A 19,305-nucleotide genomic window follows, 5' to 3' on the forward strand; every position below is an offset into this window, starting at 1 on the left:
TAAGATTGGAAAAGGGCACAGGTCATCCCCGTTTTCAAGAAGGGACGTCGAACAGATGTGCAGAACTATAGACCTATATCTCTAACGTCGATCAGTTGTAGAATTTTGGAACATGTATTATGTTAGAGTATAATGACTCTTCTGGAGACCAGAAATCTACTCTGTATGAATCAGCATGGGTTTCGAAAGAGACGATCGTGTGAAACCCAGCTCGCGCTATTCGTCCACGAGACTCAGAGGGCCATAGACACGGGTTCCCAGGTAGGTGCTGTGTTTCTTGACTTCCGCAAGGCATTCGATACAGTTCCCCACAGCCGTTTAATGAACAAAGTAAGAGCATATGGACTATCAGACCAATTGGGTGATTGGATTGAAGAGTTCATAGATAACAGAATACAGCATGTCGTTCTCAATGGAGAGAAGTCTTCTGAAGTAAGAGCGATTTCAGGTTGCTGCAGGGGAGTGTCGTAGGACCGTTGCTATTCACAATACATATAAATGACTTGTGGATAACATCAGAAGTTCATTGAGGCTTTTTGCAGATGATGCTGTAGTATATCGAGAGGTTGTAACAATGGAAAATTGTACTGAAAAGCAGGAGGATCTGCAACGAATTGACGCATGGTGCAGGGAATGGCAATTGAATCTCAATGTAGACAAGTGTAATGTGCTGCGAATACATAGAAAGGAAGACCCTTTATCATTTAGCTACAATATAGTAGGTCAGCAACGGGAAGCAGTTAATTCCATAAATTATCTGGGAGTAGGCATTATGAGTGATTTAAAATGAAATGACCATATAAAATTAATCGTCGGTAAAGCAGATGCCAGACTCAAGATTCATTGGAAGAACCCCAAGGAATTACAGTCCGAAAACAAAGGAAGTAGGTTACAGTAAACTTGTTCGCCCACTGCTTGAATACTGCTCACCAGTGTGGGATCCGCACCAGATAGGGTTGATACAAGAGATAGGGAAGATCCAACAGAGAGCAGCGCGCTTCATTACAGGATCATTTAGTAATTGTGAAAGCGTTACGAAGATTATAGATAAACTCCAGTGGAAGAATCCGCAAGAGAGACGCTCAGTAGCTCAGTACGGGCTTTTGTTGAAGTTTCGAGAACATACCTTCACCGAGGAGTCAAGCAGTATACTGCTTCTTCCTACGTATATCTCGTGAAGAGACCATGAGGATAAAATCAGAGAGATTAGAGCCCACACAGACGCATACCGACAATCTTTCTTTCCACGAACAATGCGAGACTGGAATAGAAGGGAGAACCAATAGAGGTACTCAAGGTACCCTACGCCACACACAGTCAGGTGGCTTGCGGAGTGTGGATGTAAACTAATGAGTCGTACAGTTTCAAATATACAGGAAGAAGAATAAATGGGAAAAGATCTTACTAAGGGGAAACATTTACAGATAGAATTGTTGATGGTTAGGATACAGAAAACTCTTTGGAAACCAAGGAAGGGGTACCCCATGGGACCACATGGTGTAAAGCAAAACTGATGTGTACAGAAGAGCAGACACCACACACGTAAATATATATGCATCTTGACGGCAGTTAAAGATCATTCAGTGCAGATGAACTCTCTGTCTGATCTCTTGCGGAAATCTGCATGAGGTCTCAAGCAATAAGGGTGATCAACAGACGGTGATCAGTTGAGATTTGGATTGGATGGAATGCGAGCTCAGACAGCCAAAACAGTCAAGGTGAACACTCAAGTAAAGTGAGAAATCTGGGTTCGAGTCCTGGTGTAGTAGCAACTTTTCTTCCTTATTTCAATGCCTCATTGTGCTTATTGTTGGAATTTCAACTTCTTCTTGTATATATACAGCTGAGCATCAAAAACAAATGGCGTCTGTTCTTTTGGACACCACACATATAAATATAATGGAAATTACTGGATAGAACAATATGTAAAATAAGGAAAAGGCAACAACTCACCTATAGTGGTCTGATGTGTTGCATACAGCAATACGTCAACAGAAAATAGTATTCACACTAGCCTTCAAGCTCTTGCTCTTCTTGTAGCTAAAGTACATACAACCACACTAACGCCTGAACACATACTCCCACACTTGAAAAAGGGCAAGACCTCTGAAGCTAGTGTGAATACTGCTTTCTGTTAGGTGTTTATATGTGACATGCATGAAAGATTGCCTTTCTCTTATTTTGCATACTGAAAATCAAATGAAGATGTTTCCAAAGATCAGTGAACAGAGAAGCCTCATAGAAACTGTCAAAAAATGAAATACAAAACCTTTTGTACACTTATTTCAACACAGAAGGTTTTTAATAGATATTCTGGAAGGAAACATTTAGAATGAAAACCAAGGGGAGGCCAAGAAAGAAAGTAGTTGAAAATGTACTAGAAGTAACAAAGTGCCAAAATTAATTCGGAAACGAAAGGGACTGCGTAAAACAGAGAAGAGTGGTCGCAGTGACACATCTTAGATTTTAGACAATGCGATGATGATGATGATGATGATGATGATATAGTTGAGGAACTGAGCAATGATATTTACAATTACAGACTGCAAGACCTGTGTGCTGGAAAATTACCCACAAAGAAAGGATATTTGCACCACTTATGAAGACCTGACTGGATATCTGTGCACCTTTTTCACACAGCATTTCATTATAGATAACTGCTTTGTCTGCAAAGAGATACAGGTTAACATTAATATTGTTAGAAAGACTATTACTACCAAACACGAACAGGAAGGGTCCAATATGCTTCCTTCGGGCATGTCTGAAGTTACTCCTACATCTCTCAACAACTGTGCATTCAAGATGACACACTTTATCCTCAAACAAGTTACAATCCTCAAACACGCTTGTTACCCCATATCATTGTACTTCCATAAATAAGTCTTGGTGTGGTAGTTTGTCAAATGCTGTTGGATGTCAACAAATACTTCCTTTCCTTCTTGTCCTGTTCCATGGTTCCTAGGTTGCCGTTTGAAAAAAGTAAGAGGTGGGTTCCTGTGACCAACATTTTCAGAATCTGGGTAGGTTGGCATGGAAGAGGTCATACTCTTCAAGATCTCATTACAATGGAGCTGGGATTATAAGTTTCCGCAGCAGATGTTTGTCAATGGTATTAGACAGTAAACTGCTACCCTTGATGCAGATGGGTGTGACCAACACTTTTGTTCCCAACTCCTGGGCACAGATTTTTGTTCAAAGGATCTACAATAGTGTTAAAAGAGGGGTTAGCTCTGGCTCGAATTCAGCATGGAATCTGAATAGCATTCCATAGGACCTAAGAGCTTTGTTCAATTTTAGCTGTTTCTCAATGCCACTGACACTGATATCTAGACCAGGCATTTTTGCATTGGTATGAGAAGTAAATGGGGCAGTCCACCTGCATCTTTTTTGGTAAAGGAACAATTGAAAAGTGAGTTGGGAACAATTGAAAAGTGAGTTCAGCAACTTTTGCTTTGCTACCCTCAATTACTGTTTCTGTGTCATCCACGAGTGCTTGGACACTAACTTTGGTACTTATGGCAGCTTTTGCATAATAGTAAAAATTCTTTGGGTTTTGTGAGAGGTATTCCAATAAGATTCTGCTATAACAGTCATTAAAAGCTTCAAGGATTCGCCTTCTGACAAACAAACATGTTTCATTTAGCACCTCTCTACCTGTAGCCTTTACCTATATTGTGCAGTAGTCACTGTTCCACACACTGTTCTTTACGGAGACTGTATTCCATGGTGTCTCACTACCTTCATGAATTCTTCATCTAAGTACATATCTAGCCAGTGCTTCGTCAACTATTCTTCCAAAGTTTACCCACAGTTCCTCTACAGCTAAATTCAGAGTCTCTATTTGCTGATGAACACATGTAGTGGAGAATAGGCTTTACATTGATGACATAATAGCAATCACCATATTTATTAACGTTCACATTACATGTACAAATTATTTGTCCTACATTGACCAGTTGCATATAATTCCAATCCTAATCTTAAAGCTCAGTTCTACACTACAATGATCGAAGAATTCTCTTACAGTGTGGAATGGATTTTCTATTAACTAGTTATACAACTTACTTTTGAAATTATTGAGAGGTGTAGTGAGTGCAAATGGCGACAGTTTATTACAAAAATTCAAACTGTTAACTTTGTGGGAGTTGCCTGTTCTTGTCGGCCTATGCCCAGGAATGTCAATACTCCCTTTCGTTGCTGGTGTCATGACTAATCAAACTCTTTTCAGAATATACCAATGATGCATAGATATAGAGATTTATCTTTGTCAATATTCTGATCTTGGTGGTGTTCCTATGGATCAATCTTGCACATTATTTGTAGCATGTTTTTCTGACTGAGTGGTTCATTACCAACATTATACAAATGACCCCAAAGTACCAGTGCATAAGATATGCAAGATTGAAAAGGTTCAAAGTAAGCTGTTTATTTATTACTCACTAGATCACCTAATTTCCATATAAAGTAGGACATCCATGATATCTTCTACATTCTACATATATACTCTGCTAGCCACCAAGCGGTGTGTGGCGGACGGCACAATTCACGCCACAGTCATATTTCCCCCCCTCTGTTCCACTCGCGGATCGCGCGGGGGGGAAAACGACTGTCTGAACGTCTCAGTACGAGCTCTAATTTCCCTTATCTTTGAATGGTGATCATTGCGTGATTTGAAAGTTGGTGGTAATAATATATGCTCCACATCCTCGGTGACCATCGGGTTTCGAAATTTAGTGAGCAGCCCGTTCTGTTTAGCGTGCCGTCTATCTGCAAGTGCGTTCCACTTCAAACTTTCTATGAGATTTGTAACGCTCTCGCGATGGCTAAATGTACCAGTCACAAATCTTGCCGCTCTCCTTTGGACCTTCTCAATCTCTTGAATCAGAACCAACTGTTAAGGGTCCCACACAGATGAACAATACTCCAAGACTGGACAAACTAACGTATTGTAAGCTATTTCCTTTGTTGAAGGACTGCATCACTTCAGGATTCTACCAATAAACTGCAATCTAGAGTTCGCCTTACCTGTTACTTGTGTAATCTGAGCATTCCATTTGAGATCATTTCGAATATGATACTTGACAGATGTTACCGCTTCCAAAGACTGGGCATTTATTTTGTACTCATACATTAATGGGGTTTCTGCCTTGTTATACACAGTAGGTTACACTTAGTAATATTGAGAGATAACTGCCGGTCATTACACCACGCATTCATTTTCTGCAAATCCTCATTGAATTGTTCACAACTTTTGTGTGATACTACTTCCCTGTAGACTACAGCATCATCGGCAAATAGTCTAATGCTGCTGTCAATACCATCAACCAGATTGTTTATGTAAATCGTAAAAAGCAGCGGACCTATTATGCTGCCCTGAGGCACACCTGAAGTTAAGCTTGTTTCTGTTGAAGTCACCTCGTTCAGGACAACGTACTGCTCCCTGTCTGTCAGAAAACTTTCTATCCAATCGCATATGTCATCGGATAGGCCGTAAGCGCGCACTTATTGGAGCAAGTGACAGTGTGAAACTGAGTAGAACGCCTTTCAAAAGTCAAGAAATATGGCATCAACCCGGGAGCCGGTATCTAGAGCCTGTTTTTATGAAAAATGCCTGCTTTGAATTGACACAAACTGTCTCCTGTTGTTTAGACAAGAATTAATTACTTCTAATGTTGTATTATTCATTTCATAATACTGTATTTTGACTAGTAAGATGTTAAAGGGGACACAGTCAAATGCCTTACTCAAATCACATAGCTCAAGAGAGACCATATTGTTATTTTCAAATGCAGTTCATATTTGATTAATAGTTTAAAGGACTGCAGAAGTGGTATCCTTTCCTTGTTGAAAACCACACTCTATATTACAAAGGAGGTCACACTTTTCGAAGTGGTTGCTCAGCTGTATGTAAAAAATTATTTCAAATATATTAGAGAAGATAGTAAAAAAGACACGAGGTCTGTAGTTATCGGGGAGATGCTTTTCCCTATTTTTGTACATTTGTATATACATATAACTTTTGAAACTCTGAGCTAGTCAGGAAAAACTCCAAATTGTAGGCTTTTATTCAAAATTCTAGGCATTTATTCACAACAAAAGTAAGCACTTCGCAAATACAGTGTATTGTCCATTTTACTGTGTACTTAGATAGTCACTAGCAGTCCACACTTTTTGAGCTTGCAAATTTTGAGATGGCATTTCCTTTATCTGGGGGTGTGACAAGATCCCACTAGTAGGATTCAAGCCCTCTAGGAAGCTGATCATCAAGTATATCATTTGCTGGTGTGTTTGAACAGCTGATTTTTTTTATCTTAATTTGTTTACTGCAGTAGTACAGTATCGACTGAGCTCTTTAGGGGAAAGGGGGGGGGGGTCCTGAATTTTGGTCGAAGTGAATTCCTGTGTTATAATATCTCAAGCAGCCTTGCATTTTTTTCCCAATTCCCCTTTGAGATATGATGCTAATGCTTCTTTACCTACTGAGAGATAACTAATTAATAAATAAATCAAACTATACCCACAATGAATGGAACAAAATACATTTGACAACCATTAGTTCACACATTATCCACTCTCAGGTCTTTCCAATGAACTTTCAATTATTGTAGCTAGTTAATGGAGCCTATCTCATTACTGTCTCCCTCCACATATTAGAATATTCTTGATCAGCTCAAATTTGGGTGATATAATAAACTAAAATTTCTTTAGCTCCAAGACATAGATTGTATAAGATAACACACTGTGTTTCCGTCAGACAAAGGATTATTTTGCGTGCTACCTATAAGGAAGATTTCAGTTTCTGCATGGGAAAGGGCTGGTTAATATAAACAGCAATCTCGCTGCAATGCAAAGGTAGGACATCTGTCCCAGATTGAAGAGACATATTTTGTAAAAGAAAACTTGGCTAAGTGGCAGTACAGCCCCATAGCACAAATAAGGTTTACAAATATGAGAAGTGAGGAAGACAAAGAGTGGTACACTCCACTAATGAACATGCTCACTCACTCTTAGTTAGAAGTTAGTCTGTCCCTATTAAGGTCATCCTCCATGTGGAAGTTGTAGGCCTTTGGTCAGGTGAGTGAAGGACAGATTCATAATGTGTACAAAATGAAGTTACATCACACTGTGAGTACTGACTGCATTTGAGAGAGTGGTCTGAAAATTTTGAGATACATTTTTACTTTAGCACACATTTTGTGGTGGCTGTTTCATTGGTGTAATGTTCATTGTGGGCTACAATAAAGAAAGATGCTTAGCATTATTCACAGAACACCGGCACTATCATTTTACGACAGAATGCAATACCTGGAAACGAAGTCACCACTTGGAGCAGGTCCCAGCATTGCTATTTTCTAGGATAGTGTGGTCAAAGCACGTAGCATGAGGTAGGAAACAGAGAGAGAGAGAGAGAGAGAGAGAGAGAGAGAGAGAGAGAGAGACCGACCTACTTAGACACATTGAGTTTATTCTCGGCCTCTCTTTACAGAGAAAGCAGACAATTCTTGTATATTTGTTTCTTGTAAACATATGCATGGTGGTTTCTGCTGTGTTACAAATTCCAGCTCCTCCGTGTAGGTCTTGACTCCACTGTGATGGTAGAGACAAATTAATGATAATGCAGCTTTTTATTCTTCCTTGTTTCTGTCCAGCAAACTGAGGTGGAATGTTTTGGTTTCCTCTGAATTTTACCTACAAGTTCTACTTTGTTTGTAGAAATTTTTTCTCCAAAAAAGTACATTACTTGCTTTGTTCTCTCGGTTGAAATAGCATGCATAATTTTATATATTAACTTAGCAGTTCAGAGTGATCTATCAAGTGGTATGCTCCATTAGCTATCAGCCTAGCAGCAGAGGGCACTTGAGGTTTCTTCTCCAATGGATAAATCCTCCTCCATATGCTTGAATGGCACTGGCAAGCTTAATATATTAAATGCTTGCTTGCTTTCTTTTACATAACCTACTCATTTTTCTGGCAATATTTCTCATTTCAGTAATCTCCTGTTCTTCTCTTTCTCCCTGAAGGTCTTTAATATTTATGACTTACCTACATCACCCTTACTACCTACATCACCCTTACTACAGTTAACTGTGACAATACATTTTAATTTCAACTGGTATGTGCCCCAAGCTATGATCTTTGGATTGTTTACCTTCTAGCTCTTGAAGATTCTCCTGCTGACTTTGCATTCTTTTCAGCCTCCTGATACATTTTGAGTCTTTCTTCCAGAATTGTAACCATTGGATTTCCTTCATTTCTTTTAGGTGGCGCTACTGGTGTACTTGGCGGCTTCTCAGCTTCCATCACAGTATCCTCTTCAGCCAAGGTGCCAAGTTCATGCTATGAGAAGGAGACTGTTAAGAATAAACAGATTTACACAAAAAAAAAGTTCAAATGTGTGTGAAATCTTACGGGACTTAACTTCTAAGGTCGTCAGTCCCTAAGCTTACACACTACTTAACCTAAATTACACACACACACCCATGCCCGAGGGAGGACTCAAACCTCCGCCGGGACCAGCCGCACGGTCCATGTCTGCAGCACCTTAGACCGCTCGGATAAGCTTTACACAAATCACTGTCTTTTGCACATCATATATAAAATACTTTCCATATATGCCTAGAAAACCAAAAAAGTAGAAAAGTAAAAACTCTCTTAAAAATTCAGAATCACAAGAATTCAGTATTATCGATGGCTAAAAAGACATAACTTATTAGTTTTCTAGCAAGGTAGTGAAGCTAATTGTAATATAACATCCAGCAACATACTCAAATCAAAAAGAAATTGCCTTTAACACACTACTGACGTGGCCTCCTTAAAACAGGAAGTACAGAAAAAAAGTGTTGCTTGAAGAACAGTGCAACTTTATGTGTAGAGGTCTATTTTCTAATACAGCACTAGCAAAGTGACTGGTTTCTGTAACACCACTACCAAATTTATTAGTGCAATGTACATGAATGCTCATTTATTGCAACACACACAAACCATAACATCTGGTTCACGTTGAACACTAATATGGATCTGTCCAAGCTGAGACTATGTTCAATACACACTACAGCCACTTTTCAGAAGTAAGGGCCACACAGAGAGAAGTCAAGTCAGTTGCCAACGTCAGTGAGTGATAGTGGTTGCAGTGGCTGCTATCCTTGTGAACTGTTTACTGTAGACTGCTGATTCCGGACTGGCAGCTGCTCCCTTAAAACTGCTGCTAGCACTAACTCTGCACAAAACACGCCCAGACTGGATACTAACAGCCACTAACTCGCTTGGGCACAAGTTAAATACCCACGCAGATTGATACTGGGAACTGATTGGCTCTGACCATTAAGCGAATGCACACATCCCGCTTGTTGGCTTACCAGCTGGAGTGGTACCATCCCTCCACATAATTGGTGCATGTGATGAAGCTGAGTCTGCACACCACCATACTGGAAAGATGGACTACCTGGCAAGGGCATTGGCGTGAAACACGACACAACTACCATTATATTTGGTGTACTCCTGGAATGGGGTCTATGATCTTACATGTGTGTGTTTATGCCAGGAAGTTTTACCACCAATAGATATTACACCATTAAACCAAGCCCTGTGCTCAGCATTTACGATACTGGTATCAGTTGCTTGCTACATTTTACTTTGGCTGGACAAAATGATACTCAACATTGCTGAGGTGCTCAACTAAGATTACCTAGAGTCAAAGAAGCAGATATTCCCCGTGACAAAAGGAGTGAACACGTATTATTGTGCTGCAAGTGGATGCATCAGCTAAATAGTAACTACAGATTCATGTATTCATGCGCAGGAGCAAATCTTACAAAGATTTGCAAAATACCTGAAGAGAAGCAACAGAATACGGTCCCATATTGTGTTACAGTGGCACTGGGCCTACTCCTCACGCAACCACATGAAATTTCTTTAGCCTTTTTCTATAAAAAAAAACTTCGTTAATTTGTTGTCCTTGGGTCAATTTTATCAACTGTGTGGCTCTACAAATGGTTCTTTAACAACATTCCCAGTGTCACGAAGTCATCACAAGGAGGTTTGATAGAAATCAGATATAAGGGTGACCAATATGTGCATGGGTGTAGGATGGAGTGACAGGTTCTCCCACTGGGTGCCCTTGCTACACATCTGAGTGTGCCTCCTAGACTTGCTTTTTTGTTCATTCATTCATTCATTCATTTGTCCGTTAGGCTTGCTTTCATAAAAACTGTTTCACGAGTTCAGCCATTTTGCAGTTGTAGACCTTAGACAAAAATGTCTGACCAGCAAGTTTGTCAAAAATCACTATACGCAGATTCCAAGAAGCCAAGAACTAATCAAGCCACTGAAAGGCAGCTCCACTGCCATGACTAAAAAAAAGCCGGTGAAGACAAAATTAAAACTGTGTAGGTTTGTTGTTATGACATGAAGGGAAATGTCTACCACGAATTTGTTTCCCTAGGTACAATGTAAACCAAAACTATGACCTAACAAAGAGGTAGGAAGGATAGTCAATGGTTACCTTCAAAAGGTGCAATTCCTTGCCAATAAAAACACATATTTGTAACAATAATTCTAGTTTTATGAGCTATATGTCCCTTCTTCATCAAGAGAAGATGGGCTTGTTGAAAAGTATGGGGGTGGATGAGGCAGGTTGTCACTTAGGCTAGTGAGAAAGATCTGCCTGTTGTGGAGACAAGGGAGGAACTGATGATGGAGAAGGTGTCAGAGAGAGCAGAAGGTCTCTCCTCATTCTAACAACAGGTAGGTCCATCTCAACTTAGGATTATTTCCAACCTTCTCTGGTCAATTTCTCTTTCTCCCTGAAGGAAGAGCCCTCAACTGATTACACTTTGTTTCAGCTTCAGAAAGCATAAATTCTAGACATGAAACACCTTCCTATCATGGTCACTTACTAACACAGAAACCAAAATTAAGACATTGGCAGGGCCACTTTTATTGTTATTTTAAAGAAGGTTTGACAGGATTTAAACGTAGCACAATTCTGGGAATATTGGAAATATACAAAACAATATATATAATTTGTTATTAAACACTAAACATACGTACCCAAACGTAATGTGTGCAATGGTATACATGTTGCACGAGTTACTGCTAATGGAATTCGAGCATACAAACAATTATTCATGGCATATTGAGTTGAATCAGAGAGTGCGACAGTATACACATGTGTATCATCGGGCACCACTTTCGGTTGCATGTTGGGTGCAGTGTTACCCTGTATTACAGAGCCCGTAAACATTCAAGGAAATTATACAGACTGTGACACATCACCACATTGCATTTAGAAAGCAGAGGCCCCCGAAGAAATAGTGTGAGTTATTCTGACACAGTGTAAAAGATTTACATACAGGTGTATAAGAGTAACTGTTCCTACTTTTCTCATGTCATAGAGGACATGAATATAAACATTACTTACCAATAATACAGTGTCTGCAAATTTCCTGTACAACAGTTAGTGCCATAATGTAGATTTTTTATGCTATTGTTTCAGCTGCTATTTTCCCGTGGAAACAATGAACGACTGATGTTAATCTGTTATTGTACATCACAGAATATCTTCTATGAAATTTTTCACTTATGTTCACATATCAAAATTCATAACTTTGTTTTTCTATGAAAACGCAGAAAGACTGGCTTCCTAGTTACAGAACTGACACTGAAAATTAAATTTCCTGCCTATGGTATGTAATTTTTTTCTGAGCACATTTTCTGCATCCACATTTATGATTTCTACACACATTTCCAATCAGAATTAGAACACGCTGTGGCAGGAAGAACTGTATTTGCAATTTCTTTATATTTAAATACACTTACGGAAAAAAAATCACAACACAAAAAAATTAACGAAGAGTAATTAAATTCTGGGGATACATTTGTCTAGGTAAAGTGTTGTACAGGTTCCGGTGCTGGATATCAATTTGTAGGATGGAGTTCAATGCCTGTTGCGCTTGATTGGTCAATACAGGGACAGTTAAAGCCGTTTGTGGATGGACTGCAGTTGTCATCTGATGATGTTCCATATGTGGTCAACTGAAGACAGATCTGATGATCAAGCACGCCAAGACAACAAGTCAACACATGGGTTACAACAGCAGCATGTGAGCGAGCATTATCCTGCTGGAAATCACCTGCTGGAATGCTGTTCATAAATGGTAGCACAACAGAAAGAATCACCCGACTGGCAGGTTGCATGGGATACTCACAAGAGTGCACCTACTGTCATACAAAATTGGACGCCAGACCGTAACTCCAGGCATACTTCCAATGTGTCTAGCATGCTGACAGGCTGGTTGCTGGTCCGCAACTGGCCTCCTCCTAACCAAAACACGGTCATCGCTGGCACCAAGGCAGAACCATATTTCATCAGAAAACACAACAGACCACCATCCCGCCCTCTAATGAGCTCACACTTCCGACACCACTGAAGTCAGAAATGGTGGTGGGTTGGGGTCAGTGGGATGCTTGCTACAGGGCTTCTGGGCTAAGAGCTGTCCTTGAAGTAACTGATTTGTAACAATTCATTGTGTCACTGTGGTGCCAACTACTGTTCAGATTGCTGTTGCAGATGCAGCATGATGCACCAAAGCCGAACGCCAAATGCAATGCTCTTCCCTCTCAGAAGTGCCATACGGCTGTCCAGAGCCAGGACTCCTTTCGACCGTACACTCTTGTGACCACCGCTGCCAGTCATAATGTACAGTGGCCACATTTGTGCCAGGTCTTTCTGCAATATCGCAAAAGGAACATCCAGTTTCTTGTAGCCCTATTAGATGACCTCATTCAAACAACGGTTACAGAACGTATTTAAAGCAAGCCTGATTTGCATCCTCACAGTGGCATCACTAACCCCACTCTCATGTGACTGGTGGGAAATTCTAATAGACATCATCTTACAATTGCAGAAACACACTTACCAACTTTTGTGCATATCACACAACTCCTTCTTGGTGTTGCGATTTTTCTTCTGTCTGCATATAATAATTTCATACTAGGAAAACAGTTTATCGTGTACTTGTGTGATGTGCCATTGCGAAGATCGTGCTCTAAATTCCACACTCATTTTGCAACGAAGTGCTTCCAGCACTTTTATTAGAATATACAGTTCACTTTTACTAGAATATACAGTTTCCTTCATCCAAATACAAGTTCAAAATGACACGTTACTGGACATTGCTTTATTAAGAAAAATGCCAAAATCATTTGGAATGTAGAGAAACAACAATTTTCAAAATCTATGTCTTGAATTTCCCACCATGGCTTGGAAAGAATACACCAACCAGATGAATCGTGAGTGAGCATGCTAAGGTTAAATGGAAGTGTATCAAGAAAGTACCAGAGCGATGATGCTTTCATGGAACACGAGACTGAAAGAACAGTGATAAATATTGGTTTGAAAAGTAGTGATGAAGGCAGTTATGAGGAACCAAGACCAGCACAGCTCAGGAACTGGATGATAGCTCAACCAAGACCTCCATGACAAAAGAGAAAACTGATACAACTGATGAACTTACAAGTTTGACTTCAAATACTATTCTATAATGAATTATTGTAATACGCATGTACACACCACTTAATTTTATTTTTTGGATTTGTTTAATTTTAATTTCACATTAAAACAAAAGGCTATGTATTATACTGCTTTGTACATTGACAAAATGTCTGTTGCCAGAAATGCTGTAATATGGAATGTTCTGTCCCCGCTCATTCCCTGTTCTGCCCACACATTACAATGCACTCGCATGTAAACCACAGTAATTTGTGCAATGGGTAGCATACTATGAAGTATTTGCCTATAATATTGTCACCAATGGCTCTTTGCAGGCATTTGATTCAACAAATATCTGAATCACAACATTAAAGTCTAGCTGCCTTGCCGACAAATACTCAGTTGCCTAGGTCCCCAAATCCGTGAGACATCATTGATGCGTAGTTGATCTGACACAGTTTTTACATGAGCCAGAGTGCTGAATGACCCTTCTGCTTCAGCTACAGCCATGGAAGAGTTTAAAAGATACACATAGCTATACGTACATTTGGAAATCTTATTCAAGTGGTCTAATTGTTTCATAGCAAGTGTACAGAGTTGGAAATATGAATAGTTTTCAAATATTTAATTTCTTCTTCTAAATTTGTCATGGTGGCAACATTATGGCATACACTGAATAAATAACTTGCATGCCTCGGTGATCTGATCTTTGTGTATGTCTATAAAAACCCACACGTTTTATCTACAATCAGCATGGTTTCACATCAGGTTTTCAAGTTAGTCACTAGACTGCCAATTATGACATAAAACCCTTTTACCTTGAATGTATCTCCTGAATTTACATTTGTCACTTCATGCCTCGTTTCATCATCATGAAATGATTTCCTCTTCTTAATGTGCACCTCTCAAAATTAAGGCTTAGTATTAATTGCTCTGGCAACAATTTTAGATTCAGGGAAATTGGTGTTCCAATTTTTGCAAAGATATTTTAAGTTATTTAATAAGATTTCCTAACCTCAATATCAATGTTAGTATTTTGGGCGTGTAGTAAATTGATTCTGTACGCAATTAGTGCCAACACTTTTAGTCAAATTTAAGCCACGACTTAACATGTGAAAGATCTCCTACTATGAAAAGAAACCTGTACCACCTGAGCACTCCAATGGGTATCAGACATGCAATATGAAGAACTTCCAACATAGGACAAGATATCCATATAATGCGAAAATTGGCAGTTGACCCTAAATAATGAATAGTGTGAGGTTACCCACATGAGTTCTATAAGGAATCCACGAAATTTCAGTTACATGATAAACCAACCAAATCTAAAGGCTGTAAATTCAACTAAATACGTAGGTATCACCAGAGAATGTGGAGGAAGTGAGCCAAAGACAGTGTTCCATTGACAGAACACTTAGAAAATGCAATGGATCTCAAGGTGTATATGTAGACAAGGAAAAAAAATTCCCGGATTTCCTGGTTAAAAATACACTTTCTCCCACATGACAACACACTTTTTCCATGTTAAGTGACAGTGTATTTTCCCTTACGAATCCTTTGAATGGTTATGGTTTTATACACGGGCGTAGAATTTCACGGCACTTTAGAAAACAAAACTCAGGGAAAAAGACGTGTTTTGGAAATATATTTCATGTGCAGCAACATGTACACTGTGTATTTTCGTATCATGAAAGTATACATTGGAATTCCACCAAACACCGCATGTTACTTTCCGAATCATTGAAATCGAGATTGCAAAGTGCTTTTGTAAGCCAGTCATAGCTCACGTCACGTGATCTCGTCAGCCGATGACAGGAGATATTCAGAGCATAGGACACGTGATGTAGTCAGCCAACAGCAACATCACTGACAAGTAGCACGAACACACTAACAGGGAAAATTGATAGTTTTAATTGATATACATAGTGTTGCTACATGAAAAGCAAAGTGTTCACATATAATATTGGTCTCTAAGGTCAATAAGCTGCAAGAGAAGCTAAGCTTTCACATATAATGTTGGTCTGTTTTGCACATGTTACACTTTAAGATATATCACACGAATGTGCTAGAAATTTTTTTAATAATGACATAAATGTCTGATCTTCAGGGTTTGAAATCCTTCTAAATAGTTCGTCATCAAAGAGTTGATTTTTAAAATAGGCCTTTCTAATATTGCAGCAATTTTGTAACACACACCAAATAAACGAGGCTGTTTTGGCACAAATGGCCATTTTTATAATACGATGGAATATAATTCACGAAGTACAGTAGAGCGTCGATTATCCGAACGTCGGTAAACCGAACGACCGCTTAACCGAACTGTGTACTCGCTCGCACCTGTTACTCTCCCATCCTACCGTACATCATCCCCCTCACTCCCAAACCATGTTTCCCACAGTAGTCGCCGCACTGGGCCAACGCTGGCGGAACATTGCTTCTAATTGGGCCTTCACAAGGTGCTGCTGACCGGCCAAGCTGCCAGTCGCTGTGTTTCAACAATCAGCACACTTCTGTCGGCGTGGCACTGGCAGTAGAAGTAGCGCAGTATCAAAGCTGTTCACAGCAACAGCTGTGCCAGCTTAGAGTCGAGGCGTGCCGCTCCACGCAGTTTGAAGGATTGCGCGCCCCAAAGAAGAGCTTCTCATGGTGCAGTCACCTTCTGTTCTCTGTTACGAGCGCTTGTGTACTGCTGCATGAAGAAGTGAACTTGACGATACAAAATGCTTAAACGTAAACGTGTTGTCCTTTCTATGAGGGACAAGTACGAGATTATTAAAGGGTTAGAAGAAGGTGAATCTGCAACCACTTTATCCAATGAGTACAAGGTGGGGAAGTCAACAGTTACAGATATAAAAAAACAAAAGACAAGCATAGCAAATTTTATAGCTATGCTTGATTCTAGTGATGGATCAACAAGCCCTAAAACTATGAAGCTTGCCACTAACACAGATCTAGATTATGCTGTTTACAAGTGGTTTACACAAAAGAGATCAGAAGGAGAACCTATCTCAGGTCCCATTCTGTGTGAGAAGGCGACGCAGTTCAACGAAAAACTTGGAGGGCCTTCGAACTTTAAAGCGAGCACGGGCTGGTTAAAACGCTTCAAGTCAAGACATGGTATTCGTGTTTAATAAACTGTGCCACATACTATATATTCCTACTGTAATACTAAAAGATATGCCTGTTTTTATGAATAAATTTACTGTACAGTACTTCTTTCTGGCAAATAAACATGTACAGTTCGATTATCTGAACAAACCAGTTTTCCGAACACCCATGTCCCCCAATTACTTCGGATAATCGACGCTCTACTGTACCAATATCAAATGCCTATTAGGCCTACTACAAGCAAAAAGCTTTATGCTAGGAAATAGTTTCACATTCCATTCATATGCACCAGTTTCTCAAGCATGAGATCGAAAAGTAGTATTACGAAATTTTTATATAAATTTGGAATCATCTTATTCTTCCATAATTTGTGTGATGTCCCCCTTTCTTCTCTTTCCTCGTTCTACCAAACAATTTATCATCATCAATTCTGTAGCAATTCCAGCCATTTTCAAAATTTGTTTGTCGATTAACCACACTAACCCAACCAGAACCACAGATTTAGTTATCCCACTATTATTTTCCGGTTAGGCGTTATTACGTGTTCGTAGAACACGTTTTCCACGTTACTTCCAGAATAGAACTTAAGTGGCTGCTAGACAGGGACTGTACAACTGGTCCTTACTAGTGTAGCGATCTGGCCAAAATTTTCTGTCAAAATTTAATTTTCTTGGATACATCTTTCTCACCTGTAATTCCTGTCAGTCGTTTATTTCCATTCTGGTAGTCTGAATCTATGGATTTCACTAGTAATTATAACAACGCTGATCATTCGCAAACCCAATCAACCACATAATCAGACAGCAATTGGCAATCATCCGTTCAGCTTTACTCCGCTCAGCTAGTACAGCCCCGTCCCCTTTTGTCTGCGGAAAGTTTATTTCTAGATGTGACAAGGTTTCTCCTGACACAGACATCACGTACACTATGCACGAATTAAAAAATCAACTTATGATTCATTCAGAAATCAAATTAAAATGTGTTAAAAAATGTTCAAAAATCAACAAGGAAGCATTTTAAACTCATATGAATAATCGATAAGCAAACGTGCACTGGATGCTAGGTGCTTTGTGAAACAAGTTTTTTTTTTCCTCAAGAATATGAATTTGGCACCCACTTTGCTGTGACTGCTTGCACAGCCAATGGCCACATTCCTGTAGCCAGAAGCAGGAGAATCTACTACTCAAACATGACTCAACTGTGCATGTGCATGAGCCCGCTCATAACTGCTAAAACGAATCTAATGTAAACAGTTGTGACTTCATGCTCGTCGGAGGCAATTTGTTGTTGTGAAGCATTGCATAGTCTTCCTAAAGCCTTTGACACATTTTGCTGTTGGCAGACGCTTGCATGAGCACTGTTTGTTGTTGTTGTTGTTGTATATGGCACATTTCCTTTGCAATTTAAGTTATTTTCATTTTTTTCTCTCATTTATGTTTTATTGTTGAAGTATTATTCTGCAGAAAAGGGATACAGTAATATACTTTGTTAGAGTATTGGTTCTTACCAGTCAAAATTACAAAAATTTAACTGAAAACTAAAACAATGAAAAACTCCCGGAATTCTAAAAAATTCCTGGGGTTTCCCTGGTTTTCTCCTGGATGAAAAAATTCCCGGGTTTTTCCCGGATCTCCCAGTTGTCCCAGGTCGTATACACCCTGGATCTACTACAGAGACTGCCTACACTACGTTTGTTCATCCTCTTTTGGAGTACTGCTGCACAGCGTGGGATTCTTACCAAATAGGATTAACGAAGTACGTCGAGGATGCTCACGAAGTACGTCGAGGATGCTCACAGAAGAGGACACCCTTTGTATTAGCAAGAAACAGGGGAGTGTGTGTCATGAACGTGATACAGGATTTGGGGTGGACATCATTAAAACAAAGGCATTTCTCCTGGCAGCGCAATCTCCTCACGAAATTTCAGCTAGCAACTTTCTCCTCCGAATGCTAAAATGTCTTGATGGAGCCGACCTACGTAGGGAAAAATGATCTTGTTAAGGAGCGGAATAACAGAGAATTATTGTGAAGGTGGTTCGATGAACCCTCTGCCAGACACTTAAGTGTAATATGCAAAGTATCCATGTAGTTGTTGTTGTTGTTGTTGTTGTTGAGGTCTTCAGTCCTGAGACTGGTTTGATGCTGCTCTCCATGCTACTCTATCCTGTGCAAGCTTCTTCATCTCCCAGTACCTACTGCAGCCTACATCCTTCTGAATCTGGTTAGTGTATTCATCTCTTGGTCTCCCTCTACGATTTTTGCCCTCCACGCTGCCCTCCAGCACTACATTGGTGATCCCCTCCATGTATCAGAACTTGTCCTACCAACCGATCCCTTCTTCTAGTAAAGTTGTGCCATAAGCTCCTCTTCTCCCCAATTTTACTCAATACCTCCTCATTAGTTATGTGATCTGTCCGACTAATCTTCAGCATTCTTCCGTAGCACTACATTTCGAAAGCTTCTATGCTCTTCTTGTCCTAACTATTTATCGTCCACGTTTCACTTCCATACATGGCTACACTCCATACAAATACTTTCAGAAACGACTTCCTGACACTTAAATCTATACTCAATGTTAACAAATTTTTCTTCTTCAGAAACGCTTTCCTTCCCATTGCCAGTCTACATTTTATATCCTCTCTACTTCAACCATCATCAGTTATTTTGCTCCCCAAATAGCAAAACTCCGTTACTACTTTAAGTGTCTC

General features: G+C 39.7%; 1 protein-coding gene across 2 annotated transcripts in view; it reads right to left on the minus strand.

The window, feature by feature from the left end:
* The window catches only part of LOC124798026 (coiled-coil and C2 domain-containing protein 1-like), a 131,463-nt gene that overhangs the window by 92,579 nt on the left and 19,579 nt on the right, over positions 1-19,305 (minus strand). For both annotated transcript variants that reach the window (XM_047261236.1, XM_047261238.1), the window contains exon 4: positions 8,150-8,337. In XM_047261236.1, the coding sequence (XP_047117192.1) occupies positions 8,150-8,337 (188 nt within the window). The remainder of the gene's footprint in view (positions 1-8,149; positions 8,338-19,305) is intronic.

Source organism: Schistocerca piceifrons, chromosome 5 (assembly GCF_021461385.2).
Source record: "Schistocerca piceifrons isolate TAMUIC-IGC-003096 chromosome 5, iqSchPice1.1, whole genome shotgun sequence".
Classification (NCBI taxonomy): domain Eukaryota; kingdom Metazoa; phylum Arthropoda; class Insecta; order Orthoptera; family Acrididae; genus Schistocerca; species Schistocerca piceifrons.